At 38.1% G+C, this 16,662-nt stretch overlaps 1 protein-coding gene across 1 annotated transcript in view; it reads right to left on the bottom strand.

Moving 5' to 3' along the window:
- LOC139740673 (uncharacterized) overlaps nt 1–16,662 on the bottom strand; it is a 161,612-nt gene that overhangs the window by 19,037 nt on the left and 125,913 nt on the right. The window contains exons 60-83 of the mRNA XM_071651245.1: nt 15,993–16,237; nt 15,520–15,658; nt 15,100–15,141; nt 14,344–14,367; nt 14,013–14,171; nt 13,118–13,183; nt 12,626–12,867; nt 12,158–12,299; nt 11,375–11,437; nt 10,732–10,803; nt 10,086–10,253; nt 9,710–9,957; nt 9,354–9,495; nt 8,935–8,976; nt 8,209–8,232; nt 7,909–8,073; nt 5,508–5,755; nt 4,915–5,056; nt 4,522–4,563; nt 4,098–4,157; nt 3,652–3,675; nt 2,414–2,578; nt 943–1,008; nt 58–299 (exon numbers count right to left, since the gene is read on the bottom strand). Of these exons, the coding sequence (XP_071507346.1) occupies nt 58–299; nt 943–1,008; nt 2,414–2,578; nt 3,652–3,675; nt 4,098–4,157; nt 4,522–4,563; nt 4,915–5,056; nt 5,508–5,755; nt 7,909–8,073; nt 8,209–8,232; nt 8,935–8,976; nt 9,354–9,495; nt 9,710–9,957; nt 10,086–10,253; nt 10,732–10,803; nt 11,375–11,437; nt 12,158–12,299; nt 12,626–12,867; nt 13,118–13,183; nt 14,013–14,171; nt 14,344–14,367; nt 15,100–15,141; nt 15,520–15,658; nt 15,993–16,237 (2,972 nt within the window). The remainder of the gene's footprint in view (nt 1–57; nt 300–942; nt 1,009–2,413; nt 2,579–3,651; nt 3,676–4,097; nt 4,158–4,521; nt 4,564–4,914; nt 5,057–5,507; nt 5,756–7,908; nt 8,074–8,208; nt 8,233–8,934; nt 8,977–9,353; nt 9,496–9,709; nt 9,958–10,085; nt 10,254–10,731; nt 10,804–11,374; nt 11,438–12,157; nt 12,300–12,625; nt 12,868–13,117; nt 13,184–14,012; nt 14,172–14,343; nt 14,368–15,099; nt 15,142–15,519; nt 15,659–15,992; nt 16,238–16,662) is intronic.

The following is a 16,662-nucleotide window of genomic DNA, read 5'->3' as shown; positions in this document are numbered from 1 at the left end:
TAGAAGCAAAACATGTTCTATGTAGAAAAAGGAGATACTTGTGTGTCGAAGATCTACCTGATTCTCTGATTCTCCTGACCCTGAACCGGAGAGGTCACCAGATCCTGAGTCTGCGCTTTGGGCATTAAGAGTAATCCATTCATCTCCTTCGGCGCGCTTGATTCTGAATACTACTGTAGTCGTTGTAATAGCGCTAGTGGCAGGTAGTTTGATTCCGGTGATAGTAGTAGGCTGACTGAAGCTGGCTTCGTATGTCAAAGGACTCACTGACTGCAATGGCTCCTGTGGCTCGTAGCATTCTGAAAGATCAAGTAAATTTGAAATACCAATTATTGCTAGAGATGTTGTTTCAATGATAAACTCCCTACCGCAAAAAACCCCCAACATACAATGTACGTAATTACGGATGATACGAAACCTTTCATTCAGTTCAGTTCAGTTCAGTTTTTTCTATTTTAGCACGGAACCTGCTTTAGCCAATGATTCTTCATCATTATTTACATGGCTCAGATTATGATAAAGAGATTTGCCTTTTTACAGTTGTAATTCATCAGGCATTTAGTGAAAAATGAAAAGCATTGTCTATTGAAGGAATATTACAAATCCCGATCAACTTTGAAGTGCTATATTGTAACGACAGACAAGGCAATATGTTAAAGGGTATGATCGACATATAAAATGCACATCATTTCATTCAAGCCCCGTCAGCGGCCAGTCAAACTGTGGAATATCAGTGAGTGATATAACACGAAATGCCACTACTATAGCAAAATAATGATTATGTTCCTCGCCGCCTTAGTCAAGTAAAAGCATTATGCACCATCACCGACCAGCGGGCCTTTTTCATGAAGACCAATGACATATCTTTAAGCAAATATTTCTGCCGCCGTATATATCGATGAACACAATAATGCACATGACTATGGTAATAATGTTCATTACCCGGAACAATAGTCGGTTCAGTTGGAGCAGCAGTTGTGGTCACTCGAATCGTAGAGGTTGTCACCTCTGAAAGAGAGCAAGTTCAGTAGACAAGTGCGTTCGTGGAGGACATGATAGTAGGAATCTCTACACAAGTGCATCTACAATAATATTGTAGGAAAGATCTGGATTACATGGGGTTATGTTAAAGTCAGCCGCAACGCCCAAAACGCCCTCCCCATGTACTGCAAGCTCTATCTTAATCTTTCAATCAAAACATTGAAAATAATTTGGAAGAATAGCTAAAAATGATACTAGTTTTGAATTTGGCGACGGGTACCTGACTGAGATGACATCAGCGCAGGGATGCCAACCTTGCGAACAATTATAACCGTTCAGACGGCATATTTTGGTGGAAAGAATTTTTGGCTATTAACCTTCCTGCAATGGGCATGTATTGTAATATTTAGGTGAAACAGTATTTTATACGAATCCTGCATTGCATAAAAAAATACTACAAAATGTTGCTTAAAGTAATAGTTGGCACCTCTGTGTGTGTGTGCGCGCGCTTTCGTCGAATCTTTGCTGAGACTGCCTATAGAGTCAGGAATAAAACGTGTATATGTATATGCACCTCAAAACAAACAAAAAGTCGCCAGACATGAATTTTTAGTTAAGACCATATTCTGAAAGAGCAGACTTTAAGCTTTAAAATGATGTATAACTCAAATCAAATGGACTCTTCTAACCTATCTAAATATTGGAAAGAAAGCACAAACTCAGGAAAAGTGTGAACTGAGAAAAGAGGCTCTGAAGTACAGTGTCTATTCAAGCGCTTAATCTTTACCAAACCGTGCTGGCTGTGCGATGAATGGGACAAAAAACAGGAAAAAAAAAACCACCAGAGTAACAACAATGCAGGGATTATCAGATTAAACTAAAATTAAGCATGCCTCATTAACACATTCTGTCCATAGTTAATGCCAACTTTCCAAGCAGTAGCACTATCCTGTCAAAAGTTATTAGAGTTGAAAGTGAAGAGTGTGGACAATGTTTTTCAGAAATGGAAAAGGGATTCTAAAGACACACCTAATCACACTATTCTACCAAAAATGTTCGAGATAAACTGCTAAAAAACACACTTTCCTGCCCGTTTTATGATACAAAATTTTTGGATAATGTAAAAGAAGACCCGTTCTTTCAGAAAATATGAAAAAGTCGAGTTCGGCTAGGTTGACCCATTTCACTTATTTTCAGTCCTCACGCAAAATTAGTGTGTGCGACTTTATGTTCGTTTTGAGGTGCACGGTCACATGTAGTATAGAGTGTGGACATGGATCGGAGTACATGCGTGTGATCTTGGTACTATTGGGATAACCCTATGTGTGTACCTTCTTATGCAGATTCTTCTGACGTCAAGACGTTAGAATTTGCCCTTAACAGAATTAAACTACACGAATAACATCATATTGCTTTGGGAATTACAGTGTACCTGGTGTTGTTGGTTGCTCTGTTGCTTCTGTGGTATATTTGACTGTGGCAGTTGTTGCTTCAGGAGTTGCAGTTGTCTCCAAGATCTCCACCGTAGTTTGCTTCGTTGTCGGGGCAGCTGTGGTTGTTGTTGGTCGCGGTGGTCGAGTTCTGGGGCTTGTGATTTCTGCAAAATAAATGAAAGCGAAACTTGTATAGCTGGCTGACATTCTACGGAGAATACGCTGAGTGATGACATTGAGGAAATATTCAACTTTCCGAATTCCATCATTCATTCAGGAAACCTAACCCTATAAAGCCCAAGAGGGGGGGGCACATTGTGCCCCTACCAGATTTTCATTCGCCACTCCTTGCAATTTTAACCAAATTTGGTGACTTTTCCTAAAATCTTATTCCAAACATTTTGATATGTAATTTAGCTATATTGATATTGCTGGTTGCCACGGCAACCATAAACGGACAACCACGTCAGTCAGATTTTGTGTATTTTTCTGTTCCAATTCCAATTAACAATATTATTATGTATGAAATGGGCGTTTCTTGGCTGAAATTTGCTGAAGAAGCAAAATGTGAAGTAATTCTGGCCCTGAAATGTTTTTCCCTATTATTTCCTTTGTTTTTCTCTGACAACGGCATAAAACAATAGATATAATAGAGATACCTGAAAATACCAGTATTTTCCAAATATTGCCGTTCTATTTTGTGTCATTTTGATTCCTTCACCCAAGGTATACCTCTAATATTATTTGGCTATCACATTATCAATCTGCAAACTTAAAATTCCAATATTATGGAAATATGAAATGTGATAAATATGCATGTATCTATCCCAAACAATACACCGGAGGTCTCACAATGTATTTCTTTATTATGTTATGAATAGCGCCAAATGTGGTGACCTTGAGAAATTTCAACCATAACAAATAATGAGCTTTGACTTACACATCATTTGTGGCAAATATGAAAAATATTAATAAATGATCAGACATATATACTGGGGATACATAAATTGTACAGAAAAAAATCATGTTTTTAGCTTATTTCCTATGTATTTTGGTAAATAGCGTCCTCTATTGGTGGCCATGAAAAAAATTCAAGTACATGTATGTGGTTATGTAGAGTATGAGTTGCTCTACCCATGTGCCAAATATGACGATGAAACATCAAACAATAACAAAGTTATAAAGGACATGCCATTACCTCAGTATTAAAATAAAAGACAACGTAGTTGAGACTTACCCGACTGACCAAGAGTGGTTGTTTCTGTATAAGGTGGTAAAAATGAAAGAAATTGGTGAGACAAAAGGTCAAGTTTAGGAAGCTCAAATGGCAATTAGATCTATCCGGCCAAGTAGCTACTCTCTCTGTCTTAAAAAAAGAGTCTGGATATCCACCAAATATTGACTATCCCACATTTCGTTTGAATGCCATGCCCGAAAGTCAAATAACTGCAATGGGAGAGAAAATCTTGATGGTAAAAATCCACACTAACTCTTATGAAATTGGTCGAATGAATTATTGGATATCAGTGTACTAAGAAAAAACTGTAAGGATTACTGTGCAAAAGTATTTAGGGGAGGGGGGGAGGTTTTTTTTAAACAGTTGGTAATCTTAATAAATCATTTGAATGGAATTTGGGATACAAATAAGAACAAATAGAAGAAAACCGAGAAGAGTTTTATTACCTGCAGCTGTTGTTTTTTCGGTTGGAGCAGTTGTTGTGGATGGAGCAGTAGGGGATGTCCCTATTGTAAGCAGGCACATTTGAATGGAACACTATTACTTAACAGGTCAATGTTCCTGTTACTATTTCAGCTTACATATAAATTAAGGTGAGGTAGGTCCTTGATGTTATTTCAATATCTTACAAAAAACATGGTTATGATATAACTAAAACTCTGCAGTCTCATTTCCTTCTATTTCACTATATTATAGTGAAATAGAAGGAAATGAGGCTGCGGAGTTTTGCGCCTAGCTGTCGTCTTAAGATTGTTAATTATAACACTGTTAATTATAACACTCTTTGAATGTTTCATGGTATTTGAATAAACCGAACAGACATGATATTTCAAAGAAACCAAAGTATTTTGTAAAAACACAATACATTACCTGGCGGGGAAGTACCTCTTGTGGTTGGAGCCGGAGTTGGTCCTATGTTTTAGAGAAAAACAGTGGGGAAATCAAATACGTAGCTACCTACTTACAGCTAACAAACGGGAAATGCTGCAAGTTTACTGATTAAACAATACATAGCAGGCGGAGTAATGTAATGTGAACTGTATATTAGAATACGGATAAACAACCAAATGATCACAAATAAATCGTAGCACATTCGTTTTCTGCGTATCTACAAGATTTCAGGATCACGAAAGCACGTTGAAAGACAGAACTCATTGAATGCTAATCGTGTACAAGATTTCTGTTTTGTAGTAGAAAAAACCTCAATCAAAATATTTTACATAAGAGTCTTGTTTGTGAAAGTGTCGCTTAAATTGCACCTACCTTGACAGCCATAGACATCGATCTCATTTCCCAGATTAAGTGGAGCTCCAAATGTTACTTCGATAGCTCGGACAGGCCCCAATGTTGAAGGTAGCCAGAGATTTGTTGAAGCTGAGTCACTCAAAGCAAACGTTACTTCTCCCTATGTAAAGAATACAGTGAAATTAATCAGTGCACGACTACAAATTTTCTGTTTTATAGCTGGACCACACCATGTTCACAAAATGCAAATACACTCATGGAAAAAACAATTATCTACAAAATGCGATTGTATTAATGGAATCATGTTTGCCCAAGAAAAAGACAGGGTATCAATATGATTGATCAGTATAGATGATCTAAAGAAGATTGACAAGTAGAAATGGTACACTGAGCATCGGGGATATTGTTAACCCTTCTCTGTCATGCATGGACGGTGGACAGCGTGTACCTATTTGGGTTGCCTGTTCAAATCAGTAGTCAGAACACAAAAAGGGCGAAGTGGAAGGTACAGGTGGAATCACGTCCCCTTTTCTCTCATAACGCCTTGATACAAGGAGAAGCAAAACGTCCTCTGTGTAGAATAAGGGAGTACTTGTCTGTTCAGGATTTACCTGACTCTCTGACTCTCCCGATCCTGAACCGGAGAGGTCACCAGATCCTGATCCCGAGTCCGTACTTTCGGCAGGAACAATGATCCATTCATCTCCTTCGGTGCGCTTGATCCTAAATACCACTGTAGTCACTAAAGCAAAGCTGCTAGCAGGTAGTTTGATGCCAGTGATAGTAGTAGGCTGACTGAAGCTGGCTTCGTATGTCAAGGGACTCACTGACTGCAATGGCTCCTGTGGCTCGTAGCATTCTGAAAGCAAAGGTGAATTGTAGGTCTCAGTTTTGGGCAAAATATTTTTGCTATACGTTAGTGTTCTACTGTTGTTAATGTAGTAGGGCATGAATTATGTAGAAATGACATGAAAATTACCTGGTGTTGTTGTTGGTTGTTCAGTTGCTGAAGTGGTATATGTGACGGTCGTCTGAGTTGTTACTTTGGGTGTACCTGTTGTAGTTGTTGGCTCTGTATAAGGTGTGAAACATGAAAGAAGTCGATGTTACAGAAAGTCAATGTTAGGAAGCTCAATTAGCAATTATGTCTTGTAGGACAAATAGGTACTTTGTAAAACGAAGAGGATTATATATATATATATATATATATATATATATATATATGGGAAAAATAAGAAAAAGAAATTTGAAGAGAACAACGTCTTCTTTATTACCTGTAGCTGTTGTTCCTTCGGTTGGAGCAGCCGTTGTTGTTAAGGGAGCAGTAGGGGATGTCCCTATTGTAAACAGGCACATTTAAATGGAACACTATTACTTTACAGGTCAATGTTCCTGATACACTTTCAGCTCGTATATAAAGTAAGGTGCAGACCTTCTTAAATGAAAGTTCAATATGTCACAATAAACATATTATCTATCGAAGCAATTTAATGAAACTGCAACGTTTGGCGCCTTGCTGTAGTCTTGACATTTAAATTAAAAAAAAAAGACTTTTGTGAATATTGCATGGCATATGAACAAACTGAACAAACCGAAGACTTGTGTAAAAACACGATGTATTACCTGGGCGAGAGGTACCTCTTGTTGTTGGGGCCGGAGTGGGTCCTACGTTTCAAATGCACACAGAGGGGAAAACATGAGTACATAGGAACCTAGGAACCTAGTTATGGGAATCGACTTTGCCATAGCTAACAACTGGGAATGATGCAAGTTCACTGATTATAGATTTCACAATGCACGGGGTTAATTTCACTTGTCTTATAATGTATACAGGGGTAATCAATGATCAACAATAAATCTTAGTATATTCCTATCCTTGGTATCTAGAGGTTTACATGAACACGACAGACACGATCGATAGCGTGACCCTTCGACAGAACTGCTTGACTTCTGAAATCGTGAACGAGAATTGGGTGTTCGAACTCACAGGAACTCGTCACATGAGAGTGTTGTTTGTGAATGTGTCGCTTAAAGTGCACCTACCCTGACAGCCGTAGACATCGATCTCATTTCCAAGATTAAGTGGAGCTCCAAATGTTGCTTCGATAGCTCGCACAGGTCCAAGTGCTGAAGGTAGCCAGATAGTCGTTGAAGCAGAGTCGCTCAAAGAAAATGTTACTTCGCCCTATGTAATGAATAGAAAGAAATTAATCAGTGCATTAGTACAACCTTTCTATTTAATAGCTGGACCAAACAATGCTTATAAAATGCAAGTGCAAATCTGGAAAATCAAATATGTTTCAAATACGACTGCATTAAAGGGATCACACAATCATGTTCCAAGAAAGATAGAAAATATTAGTATGATGAATCAGAGTATATGATCTGTAGGAATTTGACAGGTAGGGTTGATACACTGAGCATCGAGAATAATTGTTAACCCTTTTTCTATCATACATTCACGTTGGACATCTTATATAATGCTTTAGGGTTCGTGTCTGTGCAAATCAACAATCAAATGACACAAAGGATTAAGTAGGGAGTATGAGTGAAATAACGCCCCTTTCCTCCTATAACGTCCTAATACATGTAGTAGTAATGCATGTTCTGTGTAAAGTAAGAGAATACTTGTCTGTTGATGATTTACCTGATTCTCTGACTCTCCCGATCCTGAACCAGAGAGGTCACCAGATCCCGAGTCTGCGTTTTCGGCAAGAACAGTGATCCATTCATCACCTTCGGCGCGCTTGATCCTGAATATCACTGTAGTCGTTGTACTAGCGCTGATGGCAGGTAATTTGATTCCAGTGATAGTAGTAGGCTGACTAAAGCTGGCTTCGTATGTCAAGGGACTGACTGACTGCAATGGCTCCTGTGGCTCGTAGCATTCTGAAAGCAAAGGTAAATCGTAAGTCTCAGTTATCAGTTAAGATATTTTTTTCATATTGTTCCACAGCTGTTGATGTTTATACTAATGGGAAATGAATCAAATTACAGTGACATTAAAATTACCTGGTGTTGTTGTTGGTTGTTCAGTTGCTTGAGTGGTATATATGACGGTCGTCTGAGTAGCAGTTGTTACTGTTGGCGTGGCACTTGTCTCCCCTACTACCACTGTAGTTCCCGGGGCAGGTGTTGTTGTTGGTCGTGGCGGTCGAGTCCTGGGAGTTTTGATTTCTGCAAAAGGTTTTGAATGAAAACATCACATGTATAGAGGAAAATATGGACAGAAAATATGGCTAGAGAGTTTTCATTCTTAACAAAAACAAGGGAACCTGAACAGCATGTCACTACGTCATTGTTGAAACTTACCCCCGTGACCAACAGTTGTTATTTCTGTATAAGGTGGGGGAAAATGAAAGAAATCGACGTGACAGGAAGTAAATGTTAGCAAGCTAAAATGGTAGTTAGGTCTCTTTGGTCATTAGGTAATTTCTTTACGAAGAGGGTATTATAATTTCATTTATGTTTTCCGGGATACATAGCAATGTATTATATTGTGGCAATGACAATCGTTTCAAAGTACTGAATTCTCAGTAGTAGTCAATGTTGGACATTGTTCTCAATTAAATTCCATGCTTAGTTGCATGCCAGTTCAGTTCTGTTCATTTTATTTATGCATTCCTTTTTCATTACAATGTATAACAAAATTTGAAGATATGTTATAAATCAAATTAATTGTTCTAACGCATTAATACCGATTGTAAGGACGATTGTATAAGAAGATGTATAGGGAAAAACATGCACCAACGTAAAATTGAATGTAAATTGTAAGGAACAGCACAAACCGGGTGTAAAGAATATATATATATATATATATATATATATATATATATATATACATATTACTCTCAAGGAAATGTATAATGTTAGAAAAAACATGATGACATACTGAAACAAAAGCAAATGAGACTGGAGCGTTTGACGACTAACTGTGGTCTTAAGAATCAAAAGTACACCTACATTACTTTTCAAATGTTTCATGGTATTTGAACAAACCGAACAAACATAAGATTTTTAAAATGATAGGATAATTACCTGGCGGAGATGTACCTCTCGTTGTTGGAGCAGGAGTTGGTCCTAGATTTTAAAGATCAACGAGGGGGGGGGGGGATATGAATATGTTGAAATCTTCATAAGGAAATCGATCTTGCTATTGCTAATAATTAAAATGCTGCAAGTTAACTGATTATACATGTACAACACAAAACGAACAGAGTGAATGCAATGGATCTTTTAATGTACTGGGGGAAAACGAAATGATCCAAAATATATGATTGCATACTAGTATTCCATGTTTGAATACCTCGAAGATTACATGATCAACACAGACATGTTCGACAGAACTGCATGAATTATGATACTGAACGAGAACTGTTCTTCTAGACTCAAACAACTCATCCAAATTATTTAACATGAAAGCACTGTTTGTGATGTGTGGCTTAAATTGCACGTACCCTGACAGCCGTAGACGTCGATCTCATTTCCCAGATTAAGTGGAGCTCCAAATGTTGCTTCGATAGCTCGCACAGGCCCCAATTCGGATGGAAGCCAGAGGTTCGTTGAAGCAATGTCACTCAAAGTAAATGTCACTTCACCCTAAGTAAAGAGTAAGGAAACAATGGTAAGCAATAATATTGTACATTTTTGTACAATTTTGCGATGTTGTACAGGAACAGGGCAATGTTCGTAAAAATGCAAACAAATACATGGGAGCACGAAAAAGCACACGAAGGGTTGAGGATTGTACACCAACCTATACTCTTTCCACTTAAAACATACTAGAAGCAAAACATGTTGAGGCTTTTATTACCTGATCCTCTGATTCTCCCGATCCTGAACCGGAGAGATCCCCGGATCCTGATCCCGAGTCTGTGCTTACGGCAGGAACAGTAATCCATTCATCTCCATCGGTGCGCTTGATCCTGAATACCACTGTAGTTGTTGTACTGGCGCTGATGGCAGGTAGTTTGATTCCAGTGATAGTGGTCGGTTGACTGAAGCTGGCTTCGTATGTCAAAAGACTCACTGACTGCAATGGCTCCTGTGGCTCGTAGCATTCTGAAAGCAAAGATCAATTGTAAGTCTCAACTTTTTATATGTTTTTGCTATACGATATTGAGTGTTCCACTGTCTTTAATGTTTATACCAATGGGACGTAAATCGCGTTGCAAGGACAAGGACATTACCTGGTGTTGTTGTTGGTTGCTCAGTTGTTGAAGTGGTATATGTGACGGTTGTCTGAGTTGCATATGTTGCTCTAGGTGTAGCAGTTGTTTCCTCTATTACTGCTGTAGTTTGCTCGGTTCCCGGAGCAGAAGTGGGTTGAACTTGTGTAGTAGTCCTGGCAGTGACTTCTGCAGTATGAAGGAACGCATGCATAATTATTGGGATGGAGAGAGTAGTTCGGTAAGAAGCGGCTGCAGAGTTCATTTAGATGTAGAGAAATATAAGTTAAATGGAAAGTTCTCGACTCTCCAACCTATCAGTTCCACGTTTGGCCCTCTCCTGGCTTTGCAAAAAGAAACGAAATTCTTTGTGTTTGATTAACTCCAATTTTCCACATCAATGTCGACATAACACAATGGGGTCTCTATACATATCCAACCACATTTAACTCAACAGTACAAAGTATATAAATGAGTGATTTGGTAACAGTTTCATATGATAGCTTGTTTTAAAGTAAAAACATGGAATTAGATATCTTCTGTTGGAGAGCAGGTGAAGGATCATTTTGAAGTTGTGTTTCATTTCACTTATTCGACTACCTAGAAAAGTGAAGTAAAATATGAAGTCCATTCAAATGAAAAGATAACAAAAATCATATTTTTATACCCGGAGATGTTGTTGCTTCCGTCGGCAAGGTCGGGGCAGCCGTGGTTGTCGATGGAACAGCAGGTGATGTCCCTGATGTAAACAGGCAAATGGAATGGATAGGAGTGCGATTCAATTACAATACATTAACTTTATACAGTACTGTGCACTTTCGTTTATCAAACGCGGTTAGAACGGAATTCTCGTTAAAACAAAGTGAATATTCAGGTCCCAGAATTATATATCATATCCTTATCTATGTTTATGCACTTTATACTATCCAGCTATAATTATATATATATATATATATATATATATATATATATATATATATAAAACACGCCGTTCCTGTGGACCACTTTAAAAGGGAGATCACTTTATGAATTTGGGGAAGAAAACCGGAAATATAGTAGTCATTTTCGTCTTATGCTTCTTACTTTTTGATAAGAATCTGTTTTGACAATGATAAGCAGGTTTAGAAAATGAGGATGATGCTTAAAGGGTCCATACGATCATTTCCATCTGAATGAAATATACACATTTTGGGGTAGAAGGTGGGACAGGTCGGAGAATGTTTCATTTTACTGGCATGATTGTAATCATATTTGAAGGGAAAATAGGAATAAAATGTTCGTGATAAAGAAAAAAAAATCATGTTCTTTACCTGCACTCGTGGCTTCCGTTGAAGCAGCCGTTGTTGAAGTTTGAGAAGTGGACGTTGTTTCTTCTATGAAAAGGTGCATTTAATGGAATAGAATTAATTTTGAAGTTAAAAGTTCTTGAAACCAATGAAGCACATGATAACGAGAAGGAAAGGACAACAATATGATTTTGCCAATTTGCTCTGTTTTCTTTAAAAAAAAAGACACCTTATTTGAGAGATTTGTAGAGGCTTTCGTAATTCAGGACGTAGATTGGCCCTCTAACAAAGTTATAACGTTCAAAATAATATCACTTTGTAGCTTTTAAAGCGCTGTAAATAATGTGATATGGGTGTTTGAAAAATTTCGTTTTGAATGAAGTAAACAGAGCAGCGATTTCCGGAAGGAGATCGAGGGATGTGGTGATATTCTAAACTATAAGATAAAACCTGTAGGAGAAGTACCATCTGTACCTTCTGTACCTTGTGTGGTAGAATCTGGAGTAGGTTCTACGAGTTCAGGCAATCAGAACTATTACTTGTAATAATTGCACACGGAATCATCCATCTCGGGAAAGCAAACGAATGAAGACAAGAGTATGATAAGTAAAATTCACAAAATAATCATATGTAGATATGAAAATGAATGAGGCCTTTTCCAGGATCGCATTGCTGAATGAAAATCATTCAAAAGTAAGGTGGTGCCAGCTATCTGATACGATGTTTGTTTGTTTGTTCAAATGTTTTTATCAATGCATTTGATATGGGTGGGAAGTTGAGAAAACACGCAGCTCTTAGTACACTCACCCTGACAACCGTAGACTTGGATGTTATTTCCCATATTAAGCGGAACCCCGAATGTTGCTTGGATAGCAAAGACAGGTCCCAATTCGGAAGGTAGCCAGAGGTTCGTAGACAGTGTCTCACTCAGAGTAAATGTTATCTCGCCCTATATTTGAAAGATGTACATATGAAACTTAATGGTACTCTAGTGCTGATTTCTCTTTTGCGATGAATGAGCAATACCTTCAATACGCGAGAATATTACATCGCAAACTTAGAGATATACAAAATGAAGATAGTTGAGGAAATGTAAATCAATCACAGTATTGACCACTTTTGAGAGTAATAGAAGGATGATCGTTGAATTGAATAATGATAACATTGAATAGATTAAGACAGTACAGGATAAATTGCACATCTGTACAGATAGGAGTATAAAATATTCTCTCAATCATTGGACTGAGTACACTAGCTTGTCTGTTGAGAATGCACCTGATTATCTGAATCTCCCGATCCTGATCCGGAGAGGTCACCTGATCCCGAGTCTGCGTTTTCGGCAGGAACAATGATCCATTCATCTCCGTCGGCGCGCTTGATCCGGAATACTACAGTGGTAGCTGAAGCAAAGCTGTTGGCAGGTAGTTTGATTCCAGTAATAGTAGTAGGCCGACTGAAGCTGGCTTCGTATGTCAAGAGACCCACTGATTGTAATGGCCCTTGAGGCTCGTAGCATTCTGAAAGCCAAAGTAAATTTGTAATTACAACCACTGAACTATACATACGACGGTACATTGTTTCAATATGTGAAAATGACTTCTTGCAAAATAGTGCCAAATGAAATAGGGCCCACATATCTCGTGAAGAACGAAACGGAATGTGTCGTTATCCAAATCTCATGGCGGAATTTGTAATCTATTAATCAAATCTTTCAACAGAAGTATATATCAATGAACAACGTTGCAAAATGTAGGACTTGTTTATTACCCGTACTAATTGTCGCTTCTGTTGGGGCAGTAGTTGTGGTCACTCTAATCGTAGGGATTGTCCCCTCTGAAAGAGAGAAAGTTTGGTAGACATGTGTTCATGCAAGACATGATATCAGCAGCCCAGCAGTTTCTAAACAAGTGCATCTAGGAGAGATCTGAGGGACATCTCATGAGGCGTTATGTTGTTGATTTTTTTTTCCTGACAAATTTCAGCAAATCAGATGCGGTGATTTTGGTAGCTGATAACAGTTTGTCGAAAAACATATCTGACATAGTGCTCCATGGGATGCCCCTCAGGAGAACACAATGCCCATAAAACGTTTGGTGTGTGTATTAAAAGCTATTTCGTTATTTATATTAATCGAATCAAATGAAATCAATGGAGTGGTCTGTAGTTCAGTATAGTTCATAGTAGTTCAGTAAGGTATAACATTAGATAGTCTAAAAAGAAAGAAAGAATATCTGACAATGAAATGTTCCCCTACCCAAAACACAACGCCCATAAATCCCTCCGTATTGCAAGCTCTTTCTTTATCTATCAACTCAAGTCAATGAAATAGTTTGGGAAGTATGTATTTTCAATTACTTCTGAAAATTTTCCATAAAGGATACAGTGAACAAATGAAAAAAGAAACAAAATGAAAATGATATTTTTTCGAAGTTTATTCTCTCCCCCTAAAAAAAAAAAGGGTTCAAAAACTTCAGTAATAGCTGAATCGAAAATTATGCAGTTTCCATTTTGCGATGTGAATTTCACGGCGGTAACATTTGAAAGCTTTTCGTCAAATCCTTCTGAGACTTGTAAGTGATTACTCTTACGCTAAGATGTCAAAATATTATCTGTTCCTTGAAACTACTCAGAGACGAATCACACGATTTCGCTTTGAGGCTACCTGGTGTTGTTTGTTTTTCTGTTGCCGCAGTGGTAAATTTGACTGTTGCAGTTGTTGCTTCAGGAGTTGCAGTTGTCTCCAAAATCTCCACTGTAGTTTGCTCGGTTCCCGGGGCAGAAGTGGTTGCTGGTCGCGTTCGAATCTTCCCGGTTGTGGTTTCTGCAAAATTAATGAACGCATAACAACAGTATACAATTGATTGACATTGGTTGAGTGATGGGATTAAGGGTATATCCATATACCTTTAAAGATTGCATTGCGTTATATGTGTATGAAAAATTGAAGGGCATGCCATTGAAGTACTGAATAATACAATTTAGTTGGAACTTACCGGACAGACCAAGAGTTGTTGTTTCTGTAGAAAAGATGAAAAAGAAAAGAATCGATTGGTCAGACTGTCGAGTAAAGGCAGTTTAAATGGTAATTGGATCTTGTAGGCCAAGTAGGGACTTTCTCTATTATACAAAATGATATCTTTAAATGTGTTGACATACATAAAAGCATAAAAACGACGGATACTCAAGAAAATTGTGTCGACGACAATTTCATCAAAGTTATCTATTCTCAGAAGTGTTATTGTTGGCTTAACATGTTATCATTAATTTTATTCTTTTGGGTATTTTTGTCAGAAAAATTGCGGAGGAAAAGATCTAAAATTTTGTTCAGCGTGGTATGACAAAAAAAAAAAAAAATGTTTCACGGTGTGTTAGTCCCGGATAGATTCTCTGAGGTCAAGGGGCGTCTGCTAAGTTAAAATCCCTTCATCCTACAACTGCCAGAACATTTCTACGAGGAACCACCGGAATGTAGTTAGAGTAGTAATACAACAACGACAAAATAGAGTACACGATTAGATTTGAAGTTGAAACAGTCGACATATACTGGAGAAGGTACATGATATGTTTCTATTATACGCTCATGCCAATCTAGACCAGACGTATGCTATCAAGCAAGAATCTCACCCGCACAATACTTCATATGAACATTTCTGCAGTACACCAATTGGCTTATTTTCCATCGCTTTTTTTTAAACGACATCTCTGACAATAATTCAAAATGTCCAAAGGAAAGAGAAGTGAGAATTTACGTGATGTGGTCGGTGCACTCGTCGTTGGAGCTGAAGTTGGAGCTGTTCAAAACAAAACAGATGAAGAAAACAAAATAAGAATCAAACAAGAAATACTGAAAGCCGGTGGAGGGGGGGGGGGGTGGTTGACAGGGAGCAGTTTGGCAGAGCACATTCCCAAAGCTGAGGTCCACTTCACATAATTATGAGGAGATTGTGCTTTCACATAAGAATGACACAAACAATGCTATCAGCGCATAAAGGTCTTTCATAAAGATGTGAGGAGTTCTATCCCTATTAAATCCGGATGCGATAAATACCTACGGATCGCAGCTAAATGTACGGCTTTTTAATTAAGACGGGCAAATCTTTACTGTTATTTTTTTCCTTTAATAATTCCAAGCCCTATAATGATGACTTGCTGAATGGGTTTCCACTTACCTTGGCAGCCGTAGGTTTCGATAGTTTCGATATTGATTGGTTCGCTGAAGATCGTACGAACACCCATGACCGGACCGATATCACTGGAAAGCCTGATTGCCTGCTCATGAACGGCACTCAGAGTAAAGGAAAATTCTCCCTACGTGGCAAGTGGGAAGGTGGAATAAATGAAATGATCAGATCTCATATTTATAAAGAAAGCAGCGATGACGAAAACAAACAGTCAACAGTAAAAATTACAAATGCACACAGTATATCGCACGAAAAACAAACAAACGAAATGAAACCGACAAAACACATTGTCATAAGCTTTTGTGGTTCATGTCTATGTATGTGTTCATGCAATGAACAAAGTCGCATTAGTGACCATGGCTTCTCTTCAAGTCCCCATATCTTTCCTGATAATTAAATGTGTGTGTGTGTGTGTGTGTGTGTGTGTGTGCACGCGCGTGCGTGTATGTCGTTATAGTCACCTGGTCTTGGGAGTCCCCGGATCCTGATCCTGATCCAGATATTTCTCCCGATCCATCGGCAGAAATGACGTCACGCCATACATCCTCGCCGACGCGTTTCACCTGGAATCTGAGAGTTCCACTCCTCCCGTCCAGATCATCTCGGGCGGGCAGCTTGACGGCAGTCAGAGTGGTGGGCTGGCTGAAGGTTGCTTCGTATGTCAGGTAGCTCTGCTTCACCAATGGATTCTGTGGCTCGTAGCATTCTAATGATGATAATCATAATGATAGTGATAATGATAATAGCTATAATAAGTATTAATGAAAGTGCTAGTAATGACGCTATATAACAGTAGTGAAGTAGTGATGATGATGTCGAAAATATTGATAATCGAATATGAATATATATATTCATAGTGATGATGACGAAAATAATATTGATAATCGAATATGAATATATAATCATAACTATTATTTGATACTTATGATACCACTATTCCAACCACTACAATTAAATTCCAGTAGAAATACCACTATGTAGCATTGCATTTGAATGTTCAAATGTAATGTGTAGCAATGAATGAATTCGATAAAAAAGCAACATTTGAAAGTGAAAAAAAAAACAATCTTGAAACAACGAGCTTGCCTCAGTAGTACGATTGAGAAGTGTAGTTTAAATGAAAACGAAGTG

Source organism: Diadema antillarum, unplaced genomic scaffold, assembly GCF_040938485.1.
Source record: "Diadema antillarum isolate AM-2024a unplaced genomic scaffold, OU_Dant_1.0 seq00000871_RagTag, whole genome shotgun sequence".
Taxonomy (NCBI): domain Eukaryota; kingdom Metazoa; phylum Echinodermata; class Echinoidea; order Diadematoida; family Diadematidae; genus Diadema; species Diadema antillarum.
Note: the sequence above shows the minus strand (reverse complement) of the source record. Positions and strands in the feature narration are given on the sequence as shown.